Raw genomic sequence first — 19,547 nt, 5'->3', positions numbered from 1 at the left:
AGACACTGCTAAGCCACAACGTCCAAAGAACAAGTGATCTTCAATCCTCAACAGCAGACGGAGATGCACAATCGCCTCTGCATCTTGCTGACGCCCAAAGCTAGTGGCTTTTGTATCCCACCTATACATAGGTTGTTAATGTGTCCCATAGTGAGTTGTCCTGACACAACCTATGTTTTCAGTTATCATAAACATTTTTTGTGAGCCTAGGAGGATAAAGATGGAACATTTTATTCTGATGAATCCCATGTTACACCTCGGCTCCGCCTACTTAACCGAAAGATGTGTAGCTCAACAAACTTAACTAACTACAACATTGCATAAGAACAAAATGTTATTTAAATTATAATAGGATTATTTTTATTTATATTATTATAATTTTGCATGCTTAAAGTCTTCTAAAACAAAATACATTTCTATTTTTGATGAATCTTCATCAATTAATCCATATTGGTCAGACAAAGAATAGATTAACACTGGATGTACTTGTTGCATTGTTTGTGAAGGTCCAATTGGTCATTCTTTTCTGTCAATAAGAGTACAAGCAGTAGCTGAATTCCTTCAGTTGGGTTATATTATGTTTAATTCAATATAACTGCTATTTCTTTACTTTGAAGTTATTGATCCCATGAGTGTAAGTTTTTCAATTATGGTGAGGTAGAAAAATGGTTAGCTTCATCTGTACCATAAGGAAGTACATGCTGATATTTTAATTTACAACACTCTCTACAAATCTTATATTTGTAGTAAATCAAACATTTGCAGGCATCTGGATGCAAAGAATCATCAGTGCTCATCTAAGTCTATTAGCTTCTATTTTGGAGAACATTTCAAGAGTGTGACTGTTACTGTATGGCTTGCTATCTCTATAAGAACTGCTGTTACAGCTTATTCTGTTGGCAGATGCTGTGCAATTACCTTTTTATATTTTCAGTGCGCGTGTACTTCTATTGACCCCACGTCTGTGGATTCACCTAACCTAGGAATATGCCATGCTTTCCATGGATCTGCTTATCCTTTACTCTCTTACACATTCATTACGTAAGTCAGGTAATTCCATCTATGGACTCACCTGATCTAGGTATATGCCACACCTTTTATGAGTCCAGTATCTGTCTAAAATTGGGTACACCCCATCTTAAAACTTAAACAGCTTGCAGAGCCTCTGACCCTTTATGCCTCCCAAAGGCTAAGTTTCCATGTAACCTGGTGACTCTACCTGGTTTCTCTGGCAGATGTTTCATAACTCATTGTTTTATAATTTCTGCCTGTACTTCTTGCAATGTTATATATTACCTTTCTATAAATAGCATTTGTTAATTAGTATTTGCCTGGGTTATATTCACTACTACTCGATTATATGATTTATTTTTCTTAACTATAACAGTGGTCACATTCTGCCCGCACTAAAAATCATGCAAAAGTGAAATTTGCAGTGACAGATAACATACTCCATTCTCACTTTTTGAAATGCTTGCTTGCACTATATTAAAAGCCTCTTCTCAAGTTCTATTGAGAATAATTCTACTTTTCTCCTAAGCTGTATTTAGTCTTCCCGATAATAAGATACTTAATAGGGAATGGTTTCCTTTCCTACCCACTTACCCCAGTTTTTGTAGTGTGACTAACATGTGTATTATCATCAAACATAATGTCTGCATTGATTAACTGTGTAATTGTGTCAGTGGTGAATGTGTGTCATTGCTCTATGCTAGTAGGTTGTGATCACCACAATGTAGTCTGGAAAAGAAGTGTTCCGGTAATAATGTCGCAGAAGGAGCTGAGTAGCACCGTGGTGCAGTGGTTATGGTACTAAACTGTTGAATGGAGGGTTTGTGAGTTCAAAACTCACTTGGACTGTCCAATTTTAATTTCTATATTCAGTTCGAGTTCATTCTAGAAGTATCCAAAAATGGCAAGAATCATTGTACTGGAATGTTCTGTAGCTGTATATGTATACTGTATGTGATCTGGCCGGAGGCAGTTTGCTCCGCACTCTTGTATGTGCAAGTGCTGAATAAACCTATGTTAAGTGAAGTTAGTGTTTGTCATTCATCTAATTACACCTTCTTCTACGTGACATTATTCTTGTGGTGACATTATTCTCAGAGACATTTGATGAACATATAAAATGACTGAGGGCCGTTCTTGAGTGTCTCCAACAAGGCGGACTGAAACTTAATCCAAGAAAGTGTCTCTTTGGTGCAAAAGATATCAGAGTACTTGGACACCTTGTGTCAAACAAAGGTGTGCGGCCAGACCCAGATAAGGTGAGATCTATAATGGAATTCGCTATTCCTAAAAGTATTAGAGATGTGAGAAGCTTCCTCAGATTATGTTCCTATTACCGTCATTTTATCAAAGACTTTTGAATCAAAGCTAGGCCACTCCAAGAGTTGTTAAAAGCTGATGCTAAATTTATCTGGGGTGGTGCTCAACAAGACTCTTTCGATGTGCTGCAAAAAGCTCTGACGACTGACCCTGTACTTGGTCTGTATGATGAGAGAGCACCTACAGAACTACACACAGATGCCAGTGGGTATGGGATCAAGGTGCAAATTTCGGATGGAAAAGAGAAGGTTATAGTCTATGCTTCTAGGACACTTACAAAAGCCGAGATAAACTACTCAACTACAGAAAGAGAATGTCTTGCTGTGATCTGGGCCATGTGCAAATTTCGACAGTATCTCTATGGAAGGCCATTCACAGTTGTTACAGACCATCATACACTTTGGAGGCTGACAGATCTTAAGGACCCAACAGGACGACTCGCCAGGTGGGCACTACGTCTTCAAGAGTATGACATTACCATAGTGTACAAAAGTGGAAGAAAACACCCAGATGCCTACTGTGTCTCAAGAAACCCTGTGCAAGACCATCAAGACTTTGATGAAGATAGTGACTGTCTCGCTGCACTCCAGGATCTTTCTGCTGAGCAGAAGGAGGACGCCAAGATATCTCAAATTATGCTTGCCTTAAATCAGTCAGAGGATGCGGAAGGACAATTTTTTAAGGTAGTTAATGGATTACTTTGCAAGAAAAACTTTGATCTGTTTTGGAAAGAGGTGGCTACCAGTGATTCCTAAACACATGTGCTTAGATGTTCTACAGAAATTCCATGAGACACCTGAGGCAAGACATTTAGGATTTATTAAGACCTACGATAGAATCTGCAAGAGACTTTTCTGGCCAGGTTTATTTAGGAGTGTCCCTCAGTATGTGTAGCACTGTAGAGTGTGCCAGAGGAGAAAGGCAGTTCCTCAGAAACCATCTGGCCAACTCATACCAATTTCTCCAGCCGAAACTCCTTTCCAGCATGTTGGGATTGGCCTCCTTGGACGATTTCCAACGTCTGCTTGTGGCAATGGATGTATTATTGTTTGCACTGATTATCTGACACGCTATGCCATTACAAAAGCCGTGAAAACAGCTGAAGCATCCAAGGTAGCCAAATTCATTGTGGAAGACATTGTATTAAAACACGGTGCCCCAAGGTCGTTAATTACAGATCGCGGGAAAGTTTTCCAATCGATTCTTGTGACAGAGATAAACTGTCGGTGCACCATTACTCATCACATGACGACTGCCTACCATCCACAAACCAACGGGCTTACTGAACGCCTTAATAAGACCTTGGTCGACCTGCTATCAATGTTCTTCAGTGTTGAGCAGAGCAATTGGGAGGAGGCGCAACCTTTCGTGACATTTGCCTACAACACATCCAAACAAGACACCACAGGATTTATGCCATTTTTCCTGGTGCATGGGCGTGAGGTAACTTCGACGATGGACATTGTGTTTCTGTTACATCCTGATGATGTGGACGACGACTACATCGGCCAGGTGTTAACCAGAGCTGAGGAAGCTCGGCAGTTAGCTTGATTCTGCGTGCTGTAGGCTGAAGAAAACGATCGCCGAAGGTATGACGCGAGCCACCGCCCTGTTGTCTACCAGCCTGGTGACCTCTTCTGGATCTTCACTCCTATTCAGAAGGTTGGTATCTCTGAGAAGCTCCTCAGGCGCTACTTTGAACCGTATAAGGTTGTAAGACAGTTGTCTGATGTTACTTATGAAGTTGAAGATTTCGACTCCGGCACAAGATGACGAAAGATCAGAGATACGGTCCACATCCTTCGAATGAAGCCCTACAAGGATCCTGCCATCCAGGGTAAATTCGAAGCTCCAGCGACAGGCAACAAGTGAAAAGGTGACGAAGAGTGTAGCGCACAAAGAAGTTCTAAGAAGATCACTGCTAGGGTGAGCATCAGTCATTGGGAGTCGGAGTATGCAGGACTGATGACTTGTTCCCAGACTAGGAGGAGGTAAGACAGAGACTCTCTTCTCTTAAGAGGGAGCAATGTTGCAGAAGAAGCTGAGTAGCGCTGTGGTGTAGTGGTTATGATACTAAACTGTTGGATAGAGGGTCGTGAGTTCAAAACTCACCTAGACTGTACAATTTTAATTTCTATATTTGGTTCGAGTACATTCTAGAAGTATCCACAAATGACAAGAATCATTGTACTGGAATGTTCTGTAGCTGTATATATACTGTATGTGTTCTGGCCAGAGGCAGTTCGCTCCGTGCTCTTGTATGTGCAAGTGCTGAATAAACCTATGTTAAGTGAAGTTAGTGTTCGTCATTATTCTAATTACACCTTCTTCTATGTGACAATAGAAATATATGAATGTGGAAAGGGGGAGGATAGAATTGGTAGGGCCTATTCCTCTCAGAAAAGAAAGAAAATGAAAATTAATTACAAGCTTGCTACGATCAAAGAAAGAAGATAGAGTCCCAAAGAAAGAATCCCACACCACCCCCACATCCCAGGATCCCTTCTTGATGGATTCTTCATCGATATGCTGTATATGAAAAGTATGAAACTCCTACTATACAGAACATATACAGTACATCTTGTACTGTAGCTGTAATGGTTTTTGTTTGTATTTTTTGTATTTATTTCTTTTCCATATGAGAGAACTGTAATAAGTCTTTCTGTAACAAGACGGGTCATTCTATGACTAAAATTAATATAGGACAGTGAAAGATAAATTCAGGTTAAAAATCACAGGATAGTAAGAGTAGAAGAAACTGCTCTGGGGAAAACGGAAGTATGAAAATGTAAAGCAGCTAACTTGGAAGCTTGCGGTCATCACTCTGCCAAATATGCAGAGATGGCAGATTGTCCTAAGGGTTTAAGTTTCTTTAACATATCAATGTTATCTAAGCCCTTCTCTTGAGTAGTGTTTGGGCCTACTAAGTATACTGCTTTTAGATGACGAAGGCCAAGCATATTTAAAGATCCCCTATATTTTCGAAAAGAATTACTTGTTTCTCTCTTTAAGTTAGAACTAGGATGGAAGTCCTTGGCTAATACTAAGTCATCAACCTAGAATGCTGATGTAATTGCTTTTTTGTTATATTTCCTTAATCTACTTTCGAATTGTTTTTGCAAATTATCCTTCACTGTATTTTGTAGTTCTTCAGATTTAGTGGGCACAGAAGGCAGCACTTAAACAACATCAACAGTACAAGTTTGTTTGCATGGCCACCCTCAACAGGAAGCACAGAAATACTTGTTTTGTAAATAAAACCGCCTTTTCTTGCTGCAACTTATTTTATATTTTCCTAACAAGGAGAAACATGGTGAACAGTGTGAGAAAGTTTGGAATACAAAATTGTGCTTATGTTTTGAAAATAAAATGGTAGTGCAACCTCCAGACCAGATCAGAGGAAATGCAGATCACAGCAAATTATCCCACTGAAGATGCCTTCGAGCAAGAAAAAGGCGAAATGCATCAGGGAAGAGTTGCACCAAGAAAAGTCGGTTTTATTTACAAATCAAGTGTAACTTTAACAGTGGTTCACCATTAACAGTTTTATTGATTATTTTTACTGGTGATGAATCTGTAAACATATGGAGTAGTTCATTCGAGGTGGTATGGAATTCAAGGATTAACTAAGCCAGTGCCTGTTAGATCAATATGTTCTTCACAAACATTCAATCTTCTTCATAATCCAGCCACAAGGATTGGATTGTGGATGACATTTCGAAATAGCTATAGATATCATAATTTTTTGCTAAAAATTCTTTGAAGTTATTACTTGTAAACTGTGGGAGTCTGCAAGGCTTACCTATGTCTTTAAAACAGTCTCTTAAACATTTTATTACTGTATCTACATTAGCTTGTTTAAAAGAACAAAATTTTGTGTACTTTGACCAACATTCTATCAGTACTAAGATAGTGGTTACCCCTCCTCTGTTTGAAGGTAGCTGTAAAAAAAAAATCGGTTGCAGTTAAATCATGTAATCCTTTGGGTTGTTGTGGTCTTTAGTCCAAAGAGTGGTTTGATGCAGCTCTCCATGCTACTCTATCCTGTGCAAGCTTCTTCATATCCCAGTACCTACTGCAACCTACAACCTTCTGAATCTGTTTAGTGTATTCATCTCTTGGTCTCCCTCTACGATTTATACCCTCCACGCTGCCCTCCTATACTAAATTGGTGATCCCTTGATGCCTCAGAATATGTCCTTCAAAGTGATCCTTTCTCCTAGTCAAGTTGTGCCACAAATTTATCTTCTCCCCAATCCTATTCAATACCTCCTCATTAGTTATGTGATCTGCCTATCTAATCTTCAGCATTCTTCTGTAGCACCACATTTCAAAAGCTTCTGTTCTCTTCTTGTCTAAATTATTTATCTTCAATGTTTCACATCCATACAAATACTTTCCGAAAAGAGTTCCTGACTCTACATTTTATATCCTCTCTACTCTGACCATTATCATCAAAAAATTAAAAATGGTATCTGGGTACAAGGCAATCAAGCTGCCTTCCAACATGCTATGACTACAAATTATACATTCAAAACACGTGTTTTTGAGAGTTCATAATTTGTACTCTCTCAGAAAAAAAGCAAAAATCGGTGAACATGTTGAATTAAACCAAAAACATCACAGCAGCTAATTGGTTAAACCATAAGCATAATTTGCATACATCTGCTCAATGACATTCTTTGTCACCTTTGCTGTTATTGTTTAATGCTTTTCTTATGAGCTGCACTTCCTATGCTCACCACTGTTAAAATGTTATTTTAGGCTTAATGAGAGAAACAGAGATGTGACAAAATGAGTTTACTTTCCCAATTGATGTTACAAACTTATTAGAAGTTGGCTCAGTGAATTTCTGTACACTGTGTAAAATGAAAATTTGGAAGACAATTCAGGTGCTTCAGTTTCGCTTCATGTCCTCTGTCACTGCTACCAATCTCTACAATCTGCAGTGTGCAAAGTATATACATGAGTAATGTATGTAGTTGTTGCAACTGTATCATGTCAGAATTGAACACTAAAGCATCTAAAATGTGTTATCTAAAAACCTTTGTTCTATTTCTGTGTGACATCTCTGTCATAGCACATAATCTGCATGAAAAGTGTATTTTTAGCACTTCACAAAATGATTTCACCCCTACCTGCACCCCCATTGCTGAAGCGCCATTCCCACTCTCCCCAACCGAGCGAGGTGGCGCAGTGGTTAGCACATTGGACTGGCATTCAGGAGGACGACCGTTCAATCCCGCGTCCGGTCATCCTGATTTAGGTTTTCCGTGATTTCCCTAAATCACTCCAGGCAAATGCTGGGATGATTCCTTTGAAAGGGCACGGCCGACTTCCTTCCCCATCCTTCCCTAATCCGATGAGACCGATGACCTCGCTGTTTGGTCTCTTCCCCCAAACAACCAACCAACCAACCAACCAACCCACTCTCCCCACACATCCAATAGGTGAGCTCATTTTACCTGTATTAGTGTGGTGTGATGGCTGTTGGGTAACTTAACAAATCACCAGCCAATAAGAGCGCGCTTGCTGGAAATGGACAATGTTTTCTCGATTACGACCGAGCATATTCTTTGAGAGAGAATTTAAAAGGTTGATGATTGATATTGTTGCTGAATATTGTATGAGCTTCATTCAAATGAAACCTGGTCATTGTATCTACCTTTGCCTTAGATGTAAGGTGGCACCAAGTAACTGTGGGTACGGTTGTGCCATCTATTGGTCGAGACTGATGTGTGCGCACCGTTTGACGTTGCATAGCGCCAGTGTGGTTTCATGCTGAAGAGAAGGTGTTCACACAAGTTATTGTCCACTACCTAACATACAGGCGAGTAAGCAAACTTATGAGGAGTGATTTAATTTCTGACGGCGGAGGTAGTTGGAGGCCATGAAATGAATCGATTTGTGAAGGCTGTGTATGGTGATTGCAGTCTGAGTTATTCAAGCATTGTGTAATGGCACAAACGATTCCTTGAGGGGCACGAGTCACTGGAAGACGATGCTCATCCTGGACAGGCTCATCATGTCATCACACCAGAAATGGTTGCGGAAGTGAATGCTTTGGTCTTGGACAACCGCAAAATCATTATGGACAAGATCCATTGGTTACTGGGTGTTAGCTTAATCACCAGTCACATCATAATGCATCAACACTTGAACTTTGGAAAAATCTGTGCGCAGTGGGTTCCCCACCAACTGACTGCCGAACAGCACGATACTCGTATGGCGCTGCCTTTGAGTCATCTGCAACATTATCATGAGGAGGAATACGGCTTTCTGTCATTTATTGTCACAGGTGACCAAAAATTGTCACCATTTTTAATTGTAAAGCAAGCGTCAATGCAAGCAGTGGAAACATGTGAGTTCACCACCTGCAAAGAGGTCAACGGCCGTGCACACCAGTTCTGGTAAGGTCATGATGTCCTCCTTTTCTGACCACAAGGGCCCACTGCTTGTCAAGTTTCTGGAATGGGGAAGCACCATCAATGCCCAGCATTATCAAGCCACTTTACAGAACCTTAGATGAGCCATCAAGTTGAAATGCCATGGCATGTTGTCCAATGGCATTATCCTCCTGCGTGATAATGCCCGTCCACACATGGCCTATGCAGTGAAGACAACATTGCAGCAGTTTCGGTGGGAAACACTGGAATATCCACCGTACAGTCCCGACCTTTCACCGTGTGACTGTCATGTGTTTGGACCTCTAAAACAAGCTATTTGTGAACATCAATTTGCAATGGACGACAAAGTGTGTGACTGTGTCCAGGCCTGGATCTGACAGCAGCTACTAGCTTCTTCAATGATGGAATTGACTGCTGGTGTCACAGTGGGATAAATGTGCCAACAGTTTTGGTGACTATTTTTGAGTATGTGTATTGTGTATAACTACATTTTTGAGTTAATAAAATCATTGCCGTTAGTTTATGCTAGTGACTGGGTTTCATTTTAATGCCCCTTATACATTTGAAATACATGCAAAAAGAAGAGACTGAGTTAAAAGTGGCATTAGAAAAGGTGGTGGCTGGGCCACTTCGTCACGTATTAGCTTGTTCCAGAACAATTCACGTCAACTGTCTTGTTTTTCCATTACCACTGCAACCTAGCAGTAGTTCTATCATAATTGTTACAAGTTGTGTGGGCTACATTGGTTGTGGATTACATCAGCATTTCCTGTCTCACATCTCTCCTCTCCTCAACGGCCTAAAATATTTTCTTAGTTCCCCTGCTACCCATGGTACAAACCATCTGTCTTTCAAGCCACTTATTAAGTGTTCAGTCACATCAAATATCAATAGGAAGAAAATGGGATGAAGTCAAGTGAGAACTTAGAATCTTGGTAAACCTTACTAGGAATAAATGTAAAACCGGGGAATTCTTAGCATTGATCTTATGGGTTTTACACAGGTTCTATGAATTTATTGTGTAGAATTGCAAAAAACGTAAAATCGGAAAATATAAAATTGGAAGTTCCACTGTAGTTCATATTGTAGGTGACTGTTTTCATTTTTAGCCTTCCCACACTTCACAGCATGTTAGTAGCTATATTATTTACCTACATAAGTTTTTAAAGTAATAAAATTTATTAATGTGCCTAATACACTTATGAGAACCAAAATGTCTCTCTCCCTTATGGATAAACCATATTATATCTTCTTCCACATTTTGAGGTATGTACAAAGGACGGTTGAAAAGTTTCTACCTCAAGATAGTTACCATAATATCTCGCACAAACACCACCACCAACTTTTATGATGACACTTTGTGGGTATGCAAGTCAAATTTCGCGGCTCCAGCTTTGTTTGTTTTGTCGCTAGGATGCATTGTATATTATAGTGTAGGCAAAATGATGAATATCGAGAAAATTAAGATCAGTGCTGTGATTGAATATTTCCATTTGAATGGAATGATGCCCAAAGAAATTGTGGAGACATGTGGAATACACTTGAGGACAGTGCTCCATCTCATGCAACAGTGAAAAACTGGGTGTCTGACTTCAAATGTGGAAGAACGAGTGTGGAAGATGCACCAAGGAGCAGAAGGCCTTGCACCATTGCCAGTGATAAAACAGTGACTGCAATTTATGACACAATTTTCTGTGATCATCAAACAATGTTGCGGCACTTTGAAATGATATATGGAATCTCCCATGGGCATGCTCATGACATAGCTGTGGATATTTCAGGAATGCGGAAAGTTTCGTCTTAGTGGATCCCAAAAGACTTGTATGCAGATCAGAGATGGGAACGTGTGCAGTGTTGTGAAGAAATTGTCTGCCAATTTGAAGTGAGTGAAGATGGCTTTCTTGCAAGGTATGTGAAAATGGACGAAGCGTGGGTTCACCACTTTGACCCTGAGACAGAAAAACAGTCACAACAATGGAAACATACTTCATCCCCTACCCCAAATAAATTCCAGGTGCAAAAATCAGCAGGTAAGGTGATGGCATCAGTCTTCTGGGATGCAGAGTGGGTAATTATGGTAGATTACTTGCAAAGGGGCATAACTATCAATGCATTGTTTTATTGCGCCTTCCTGTGCCATTTAAGAGAAGAGAGAGAGAAAGGAGGAGCAGAAATTTGCATCAGGACAATGCACTGGTGCACAGAACCCTTGCAACACTGGAAACTCTGCATGACTGTGGGTTCGAATTGTTATGTCGTCCAGCATATTCTTCAGATTTGGCTCCATCAGACCTTTTTTCTTTTCCCAAACCTCAAAAGAGGACAATTTGACAGTAATGATGCAGCGATTGATGCTGCGAATGCTTGGTTGGACTCAAAATCGAAGACGTTTTATTTGAATGCTTTGCAGAAGTTATCCGAGTATGCCCCCAAGTGTATTAGTGTACACAGGTATTATATTGAAAAATAAATTAGTATTTTGAAATTTCTACCATTGTTTATTTGTTTGGCTAGAAACGTTTTGACCCCTCTCGTATAATTTCCCAGTAGTTTAGTCTCCAGAACAAAATATGATCAATAATTATCCATAACTCCTCTTCAGATGGTGACAATCTTGCCTGTGTGCATTGCTGAAATTTAATGCTAAATATTCACCAGTCTTTATTCATTGTTTATTTTTAAGGGTAAGGTCCGTATTGGTGTAACTTACAGTTAGAAAGTTAATCACAACAATGACACCAGGTCCCTTGGTACGTTTCATTTAATTTATACTCAAAGATAATCTTGATAAAGCATTGGGAACTTTGTTCTGAGAACCCTTCATGTGATATATTTTATCTGGTATTCTTGTAGGAACATAAACATGAAAACTATTTGTGAATGACAGAGTGGTAGATTACAAAAACTTATAAAACCATGTAAACTGAAAGTCACCTTCAACTGAGATGAAAATTGTCTCTTTTTTTAATATGCTTCTAAATAAAACACTTGCATTTATAGGAGGAAATTTCCATTAAGGGAACACAGACTAATCCAGTCATGCTAGGTACAAATGCTCATGGCAAAAAAGTACATTGGTTTTAAAATGTAAAAACATTACTCATGGACCATAGTGCCAATAGCAAGGTGTGGATGACATTGTAAGTATTCAAGAAGCAGTTGATTCAAAAATGGGTATCTGTAATATGAAAATTCTCCTGTTTATGGATTGTTGCCATGCTCATCCAAAACATATAAATTGTGCAGTTAAAGTTTCTGTCACCAAACTGCACTGCATATTGCTGCAGCCCTTGGATACTGATTTTATCCATACCTTCAAAACCTATTACAAGAAAGCCATAGTGCAGAAGGCATTAAGTTTGATGGAAGCTAGAAAACATCTGACCTCTTATAAACTATCAATTTTAGATGCTTTGTAATATATTGCCAAGGCATGGACAGAGGTTAAAGAGTCTATGGTCTCCAACTGCTTCTGAAAAGCTGCGTTCTTTCAGGCAGGTGAAGGAAATGCATTTGACTTACCAAGACTGAGTAATAATGATGACACTGGAACTCTCCATTGTTCATTATATGAAAATCTGCCGCTGGAGCATCCAGTGTGAGATTTCCTACATACTGACGATAATGTTGACACTGTTGAAAATGTATGTGATGAAGATAGAGATAATTTAGGAGCAAGAGACAACCCCCTACTTTGCTAGCTTTTGACAATTGCCACTCCAACGCTTAACCCTTTCAAAAGGGTTATATCATTGTCTAAGAACAAATTGCAAGACCTTTGGAGTCACCCAGCCAGCACACTCACTCCAATCCTGTCACAGGCTTATCTAATTCCATCAGAGCACCTATGAAAGTAGGCATGTCATGTACCAGATCTGCTGCAATTTCTGTAAAGCGTTTTATGTAGGCATGACCACCAAACAATTGTACACAAGAATGAATGGCCACTGAAAACTGTGGCCAAGACCAGAGTTGACCACCCAGTGGCGGAATATGCTGCTAAACACAATATGCTTGAGTTCAGTGGCTGCTTCACAAACTATGCCATCTGCAGACTAACCCCCCCCCCCCCTCCTCCCCTCCCAACATCATCTTTTACGAACTATGTGAGTGGGAGTTGTGACACATCAACACATTCTTCACTCCCACAATCATCCTGGCCTCATCTCCACTAACCCACGACACCCACACCCACTATCCAAGAGTCTCCCCATCCTCTGTCCTGCACCCTCCTCCAGTTCACTCTGCCACATCAGTGTCGTTATGCCGCACACGAAAACGTCGTCTCCCGTGCCCGTGTCATACCCCTATCCTGTACAACTGATGCCTCTCCCTCCTGTGTTCCTACCCTACACACCTGCTGCCTCCCTCTGAGCCTTCAGCCATCTCTTGTCAACCCTCCCTCCTGCATCCTTTCTCCCTCTATTCACTCTGTCTGACACAACCTCTCGCAACAGTCTACCTGATGAACTGTAGTCATCATGCATTGTGCCTTCTGATAACTCAATGCTTCTTTCATCTGGTAACTTGCCTCCTTTACTTCTAAACCATTTGCATTGTTTTAAGTATAACTGGCTTCCATATACAGTAAAATGATAAGAGATAGAGATGATGACAGTGGGATTCTCTCTGTTGCCTACGTAAATGCAGCAGTGAAGACAGTAAAAAGTACAATTGTGCTGCAGATATAGATGTCTAAGCTCTCCATTGTGTTTATGAACTGGAAAGCCATATTGAAAAATCACAAAAAATTAAAACAATAAACAATTTTTGATTTTTTGTAAAAAGTATGAATGGCTGTACCAGTTGTTAATGACTTATTGATGTTTTATAAAATAAGTGCTTAAAAGGCTAAATTGTGATATGTACAACTGCCTCCCCCTACCTCCCACCCCAAAATCTTGATTATGGTGTCAGATTGATCTGTAGCAAAGCCAGAGGTCAAAGTTAATTCTTAGTTTGTAAAGTGTCAGTTTGGTTGCTATTTGGTGAAGCCACCGACTATGATTGTGAAATAAAGTCTAGGTGACAGACTGATCCGTAGCATAGCCCAGTCTCTTATGTTAGTGTATGATATTTAATGCACTTTTCAATACTTCATGCACTTGTCATTGTAAAATCTAAAATGATTACACAAGTTCTTGGCACTGTGTTAATTTATGGTCGTCCCTTTTTCCAACAATGTAGCATGATGAAGTGCACTGCAAATGATGCATTTTGAAGAACTCTTTTACGTGGTGTAACACTTAAACTGCGTTTGTGTAGTACACGAGTATGAAGACAAAACTGCCAAATATGCCAGCTTAGCATCACAAACACTTAAATCAACATGGTCGGTGCTCAATTGGCTACTGTCTGCCTCTCTCCAAAAAACATAATTTTTGTTAATCACCCTCTTTACTGTGGCCCTTTTCCAATTGGTAAACTTTGGCTCACTCCAGGCTACTGTGGAGTGTTTAGGCTTGTTGCCAGCTGTAACAGTGAAGTAGTCAGTGTAAAAATAGTGTTGATTTGTGTGTGTTGTGTGTAGTGGTTATTACTGTTATTTGGAAAAATATGAGAAGAGGCTATACCTGGTTGTTCTAGCAGCTCAACACCAATTTTCATGTCACTTCTAGGCTGCATTAACACATTAAATGCTTATATGTGACTGTAGGCTTTCCCGGCATAAACTATTGATGAAGGTTTCTCGGGTCTCCAGCCGGGTGATAAGTGTTGATATCTCGCGACATTTCGGGAAGTGTCATACTACCCATCTTCTGGCGAAGTGTCAAGATTCGTAGAGAGCGGGCTATTTATATGCGCGGTCGCCCCCCTCCACTGGACCTCCAGTGGCTGTGGTGGACCAGCGGCGTGCGCGCAGTGGTGGGGATGGCAGTCGCCCCCAGCGGCCGCGTTTGGTTCTCGGTGTAAGCCTTCTGTCTGCATCCGCAGCGGAGGACGTTGACGGACGCACTCCCGACGGATTGCCGCTATCGCAGGGTTCCATGCTGCACTGAGTTGGTATCTCTCATCTCTGTTGACCAGATTGTCATGAACCCTTATTTCTATGGATTCTTTGATAACGCTTTCCCAGAAGCCAGATGCTCAGCACAGTACCTTCGTGTTTTTGAAGTTGAAGGTGTGTTCTTCATTTATGCTGTGTTCTGCTATCGCTGATTTTTCTGTGTGACCCAGTCGCACACATCTGATATGTTCTTCGCAGCGTTAACATTAAATGCTTGTTTCTTTTATAACCTATAAATCTGTAATCAGCTTTGCAATAAGAGGGCAGTGACTGTCCCACCAGTGAGTCTGCTTTGATCCAATTGCTTTTGCCCAGCATCTTCAGCAAATGACATTTTATAGTGTGAGATTAGTAACATGAGTTGTTGTGTTAAAATGTCAGGAAATGCCATGCTAGTGGCTAAACATAGTACCAAATTAGGAACACGTTTGTTAAATAATAAACAAGTCTGATATGGGTACTTTGATGCATAAAATATGGAAACATGGGGAGGAGGAGTTCTACTTGAAATTGTTGCTGCTTAAATAGCAATTTCCCACCTTTCATGTTTCCCCACATTTTACACAGTTTTTGAAGTCCCTTGAAAAGTATAAAAGTGGTATTTAACAGTACTCCTTTCACAGTATTCCTGTTTCAATCATAACATTTGTTTTTTGTCTTTATTTATTTCTGACTCCTTTTTTGTCTGGTACCATTTCTCCTCCCCCTTTCCCCTTTCCGATCCCCTTCCCCTCTCCCCCTAATCTATCTTTATAAACATTAATCATGGCTTCATTAACATTCTTTGCAAAATTTCAGCGCATACTAGATTTTGAATATCTTCATCGTCACCCCACTACAGGAGTATTATTATCATAGTTCAATAGACCACTTAGTCTTATGATTTCAAAGTATTTGTTTGAGGTGCACACATTCATCCACATGCAAGCACAGGTGCCATCTCTCCTCCTTCCACGCACGCATGCGTTTCCAAGAGTATATTCAGCAGTAAAAGTGTGACAGCATTTTTTAAAATTATATCAACATTTAGGCTCTTTATCTCCCTCTGGGGTACAGTTTTTTCCCCCTTCCTCCCATTGTCACATATCATCATTTCCCCTCTCCACCTGTCATGGTTTGTGTCTTTCCAGGTAGCTCGGAGGTGCTGTTCTTTTGACATTTCTTCTAATGTTGTCAGTTAGCTCAAACTAATGTTACTCATTAGCAGAGCAAAGGTGCCATTGTTTGAGACAACAGCAGTAATGATGCTTGGTATTGGTTTATTATGATGTTCAAGAATTTCTGTACATATGCAAAAAATATCTATGCAGTGCTTTGGGTAAGGGCACCTAATCATATTTATCTTAAATGCACAGAATATGACAGTTGCTGATGTTCACCATCACATTTGTTTGTTTCCTGGTGGGAAAAACATGGATTTGGCAGTTGAACAAAGAAAACAACTACTATAGGATGAGAAACACAAAGGGCATTTGTATTTGGTGAAATATAGGCACCCTGTGGAAAAGAAGATGAAAGAGAACTAACAATTCACCATGAAAACTCTGTTTCTGCTTTTCCACAAATTTCCGCACACATTCTATCATGAAACTGTATACTCATTGGATTTCATATTTACCACAAGAAGTTCACAAAAAGCCTCAAATAAGAGGGAGGGGCTTTCATAAATATTACAGTTTTTTGTAAGACACTGCAAGGAAGATGATGAATTTTTCAGTTCCACTGAATATTTTTTAGCCATGTCTTCCTGCCAAAGAAATTCGCCCCTCTTCCCAGTTCCACATTATTGCTTATGGAAAAGCTGTTATATTAACTACCTACTAGTTATCTTATATGATTGTTAATTTTTGTATACATGTTTAGTGAGAGATAAAGTTGGAAGTTGTGGTTTCTGTTTGCAGGAGGTGTTAAGCTGGGCTTAGGAGACTTCATTTTCTACAGTGTTCTTGTTGGGAAAGCTTCATCATATGGAGACTGGAATACAACACTTGCTTGTTTTGTCGCAATTCTCATTGTAAGTATTTAGCATTGGACAAGTATGAATATTACAGAATGTAAATAAAGATTGTTTGTACACAAATAAGTGCTTTCAACAGATTGTAAGTTCCCACCATCATGTGATATTCATTCTCTCAGCAATACTCAGTGGTTGGTTCCAGTCTTCTTGGTTGCCTGAATTTTACTGCCCTTAAGCTATCTACTTGTAGTGATATACTATTGTTAGTTGTTATTCATAGCAACAGTGACATCCATTTGTAGCTGTATTTCACTCTATTGCAAGGCTATAGTCCTCTGATTCTTTCAAAAGTGACGATTGTGCGTAACTGTTCGAAGGTAAGACTACCAGCAAACACGCAGTGGTTAGCACACTGGACTCGCATTCGGGAGGACGACGGTTCAATCCCGTCTCCAGCCATCCTGATTTAGGTTTTCCGTGATTTCCCTAAATCGCTTCAGGCAAATGCCGGGATGGTTCCTTCGAAAGGGCACGGCCGATTTCCTTCCCCATCCTCCCCTAACCCGAGCTTGCGCTCCGTCTCTAATGACCTCGTTTTCGACGGGACGTTAAACACTAACCACCACCACCTACCAGCAAACATGTACCTTACATATTTATAATACTGCAAACATCCAGTTGATTCATCTGCAGCAGGCTGTTCTGACCATGTTAAGTTTCCAGCAGTAAATTTCTTCATTTTCTATTTAAAATATCAGTTTTATTACCTTCAGTGCATAAGGCCACAGAGAAGATATACTGTACAGGAAACATTTTTTCCAAACTTTCATTTTCAAGTTAAATATTCCACTATGGTATATCATGATAAATAAATTTTAACTTACTTTCTTCTTTAGTTTTCAGTAATATGTTGATTATTTTTTATGCAGACAGACAATACAAAAATGTAACAACACTATTATGAAAAGGATAGATTGCTACTAACCACATAGAGGAGACATTGAGTTACAGACAGACACAATGAAAAGACTACTAAACATGTAAACTTTCAGACAAAAAAGTCCTTCTTTGCAAATAGACAACACACACATTCACACAAGCACAACTCATACACATGTGGCCTCTGTCTTCGTCCACTCCTCCGAAACGTATACATGTATAAAGTCTCTATAAAATTTACTTTATTCTGTGCAAAGCTGAGCTACTCATATAATGAGCAGTGTGAGTCGACAATCAATATTCCTTTTGGTCTGAATTTAAATTTTGCAGTGGGGAGAGATGTGACAACTCGACAAGACATTGGCAAGCCTCAGTCCTGCATGCAGTGTATTTCTTTGATACAGTGCAGTCCTGTGGCTGATCTTTGTTTCTAGTATTGTGTTTTAACAGGTCAGAATTCACATTTTCAATATTTGTTTGAGCCAGCATGATCAATTTAAAAACATACGTATTTGTGATCGTTAATGTTCCAGCTTTAGGGCATAATTCACACCATGAGTGTCTTTGCTTTGCACGGCAAATAATTCTTACAGCTCTGTTCTGTAACTTTAGAAACTTTTTAAGGTTTGCTTGTGTTGTGACACTCCATTCTTCTATTCCGTATTTTATACTGGACAAGACCACTACATGATAAAGAGTCTCTAGTACATGGGTATCATTACCACATTTGCTAAGTGTATTTATGGCAAATATATTTTCAGCCAGTTTGCTTGCTGCCACAGAATAAACAAGCCTGTCCACTGAAGTGTGTCTTGTATTGTTATTCCCAGGAGTTCAACATAATTCTCTTTAGTGGCAATATCAGTTCCAATGTATTTCAGAATTTTTTTGTCTTGTGGTGTCAAAATCTTATCCGAGTGTTCAGTGCTTTCTTTGTGATGACAAAGTGAGTTTCATTGAAATATTGAATTATTTCAGTTTTAACATGACTGCATAATATTTCTAATTGATCATAATATTTATGCTTCTTATGTGGTTTTTGGGCAGTTTCCAACATCCCACTAGGTGAATACCGGGCTGGTCCCCACATCCTGCTTCAGTTAAATGACTTGCAGACCTTTGAAACATGTGCGCACTATTTCATGGCTTACATGGACGCAGACAGCTGGGGTACACTAATTCTGTCCCAGAGGGTATAGGGTGGCAACAGGAAGGGCATCCGGCCATCCTCTGACACTAACATCGCCAAATCCATAGTAACAAGGCTGACCTTGTGTTGAAGTGGGACAAAGACCCAGTGCAAATGATGAAGTGCAGTGGAATGAGGCCCAGATATGTTTTCAATGCAAGACTTCAAAATGTTTCTATTAAGCCCATCACATCCTGAAGACATAGAATTGCATAATGCCTTCACTACGCATTTTATTTCATTGTCAGTTGGGGTGAAGTACATGCTGTATGTAGAAGCATTATCCTTAAAGTTATATTTATGGTTTCTTAAACTATCATTGTTAGGCTAACCAACAGAATGAAGGTTCATTGTTGTTGGGTGTGCAGTGATAATATTTTCTTCAGAATTCCATTTTCAGTAATAACTTAAACATCCAGTTTATTAATACATATTGTGGTGTCCAAATCATTGTGTTTATTTTGTAGGTTTCTAAAGTTTGGTGGAAAATCGTAAAACTGAAATGGTATTGTTGGATGGTTTCTGTAGACTTTTATTGGAACCATCACTTGGAAAATGTGGAGAAGGTGAACCAAAGACTGTGTTTTCTCACCAAAACTCTTAGAAGATGTGACAAGTATACTACAGACTGGCTACATTACACTTGTTCATCTTGGTGTGGAGTATACCAGATATAACCAATGACATACACTGAAAAAGTTCAGAGAAGGACAGCTC

General features: G+C 39.7%; 1 protein-coding gene across 1 annotated transcript in view; it reads left to right on the top strand.

Annotated features, from left to right (window-relative positions):
* LOC124608089 (presenilin homolog) overlaps positions 1-19,547 on the top strand; it is a 92,608-nt gene that overhangs the window by 60,711 nt on the left and 12,350 nt on the right. The window contains exon 9 of the mRNA XM_047139959.1: positions 16,647-16,759. Coding sequence (XP_046995915.1) covers positions 16,647-16,759 — 113 coding nt within the window. The remainder of the gene's footprint in view (positions 1-16,646; positions 16,760-19,547) is intronic.

The sequence above is a fragment of the Schistocerca americana genome, chromosome 1, assembly GCF_021461395.2.
Source record: "Schistocerca americana isolate TAMUIC-IGC-003095 chromosome 1, iqSchAmer2.1, whole genome shotgun sequence".
NCBI classification, from domain to species: Eukaryota; Metazoa; Arthropoda; class Insecta; order Orthoptera; family Acrididae; genus Schistocerca; species Schistocerca americana.
This window is presented reverse-complemented; position numbering and strand designations above follow the sequence as displayed.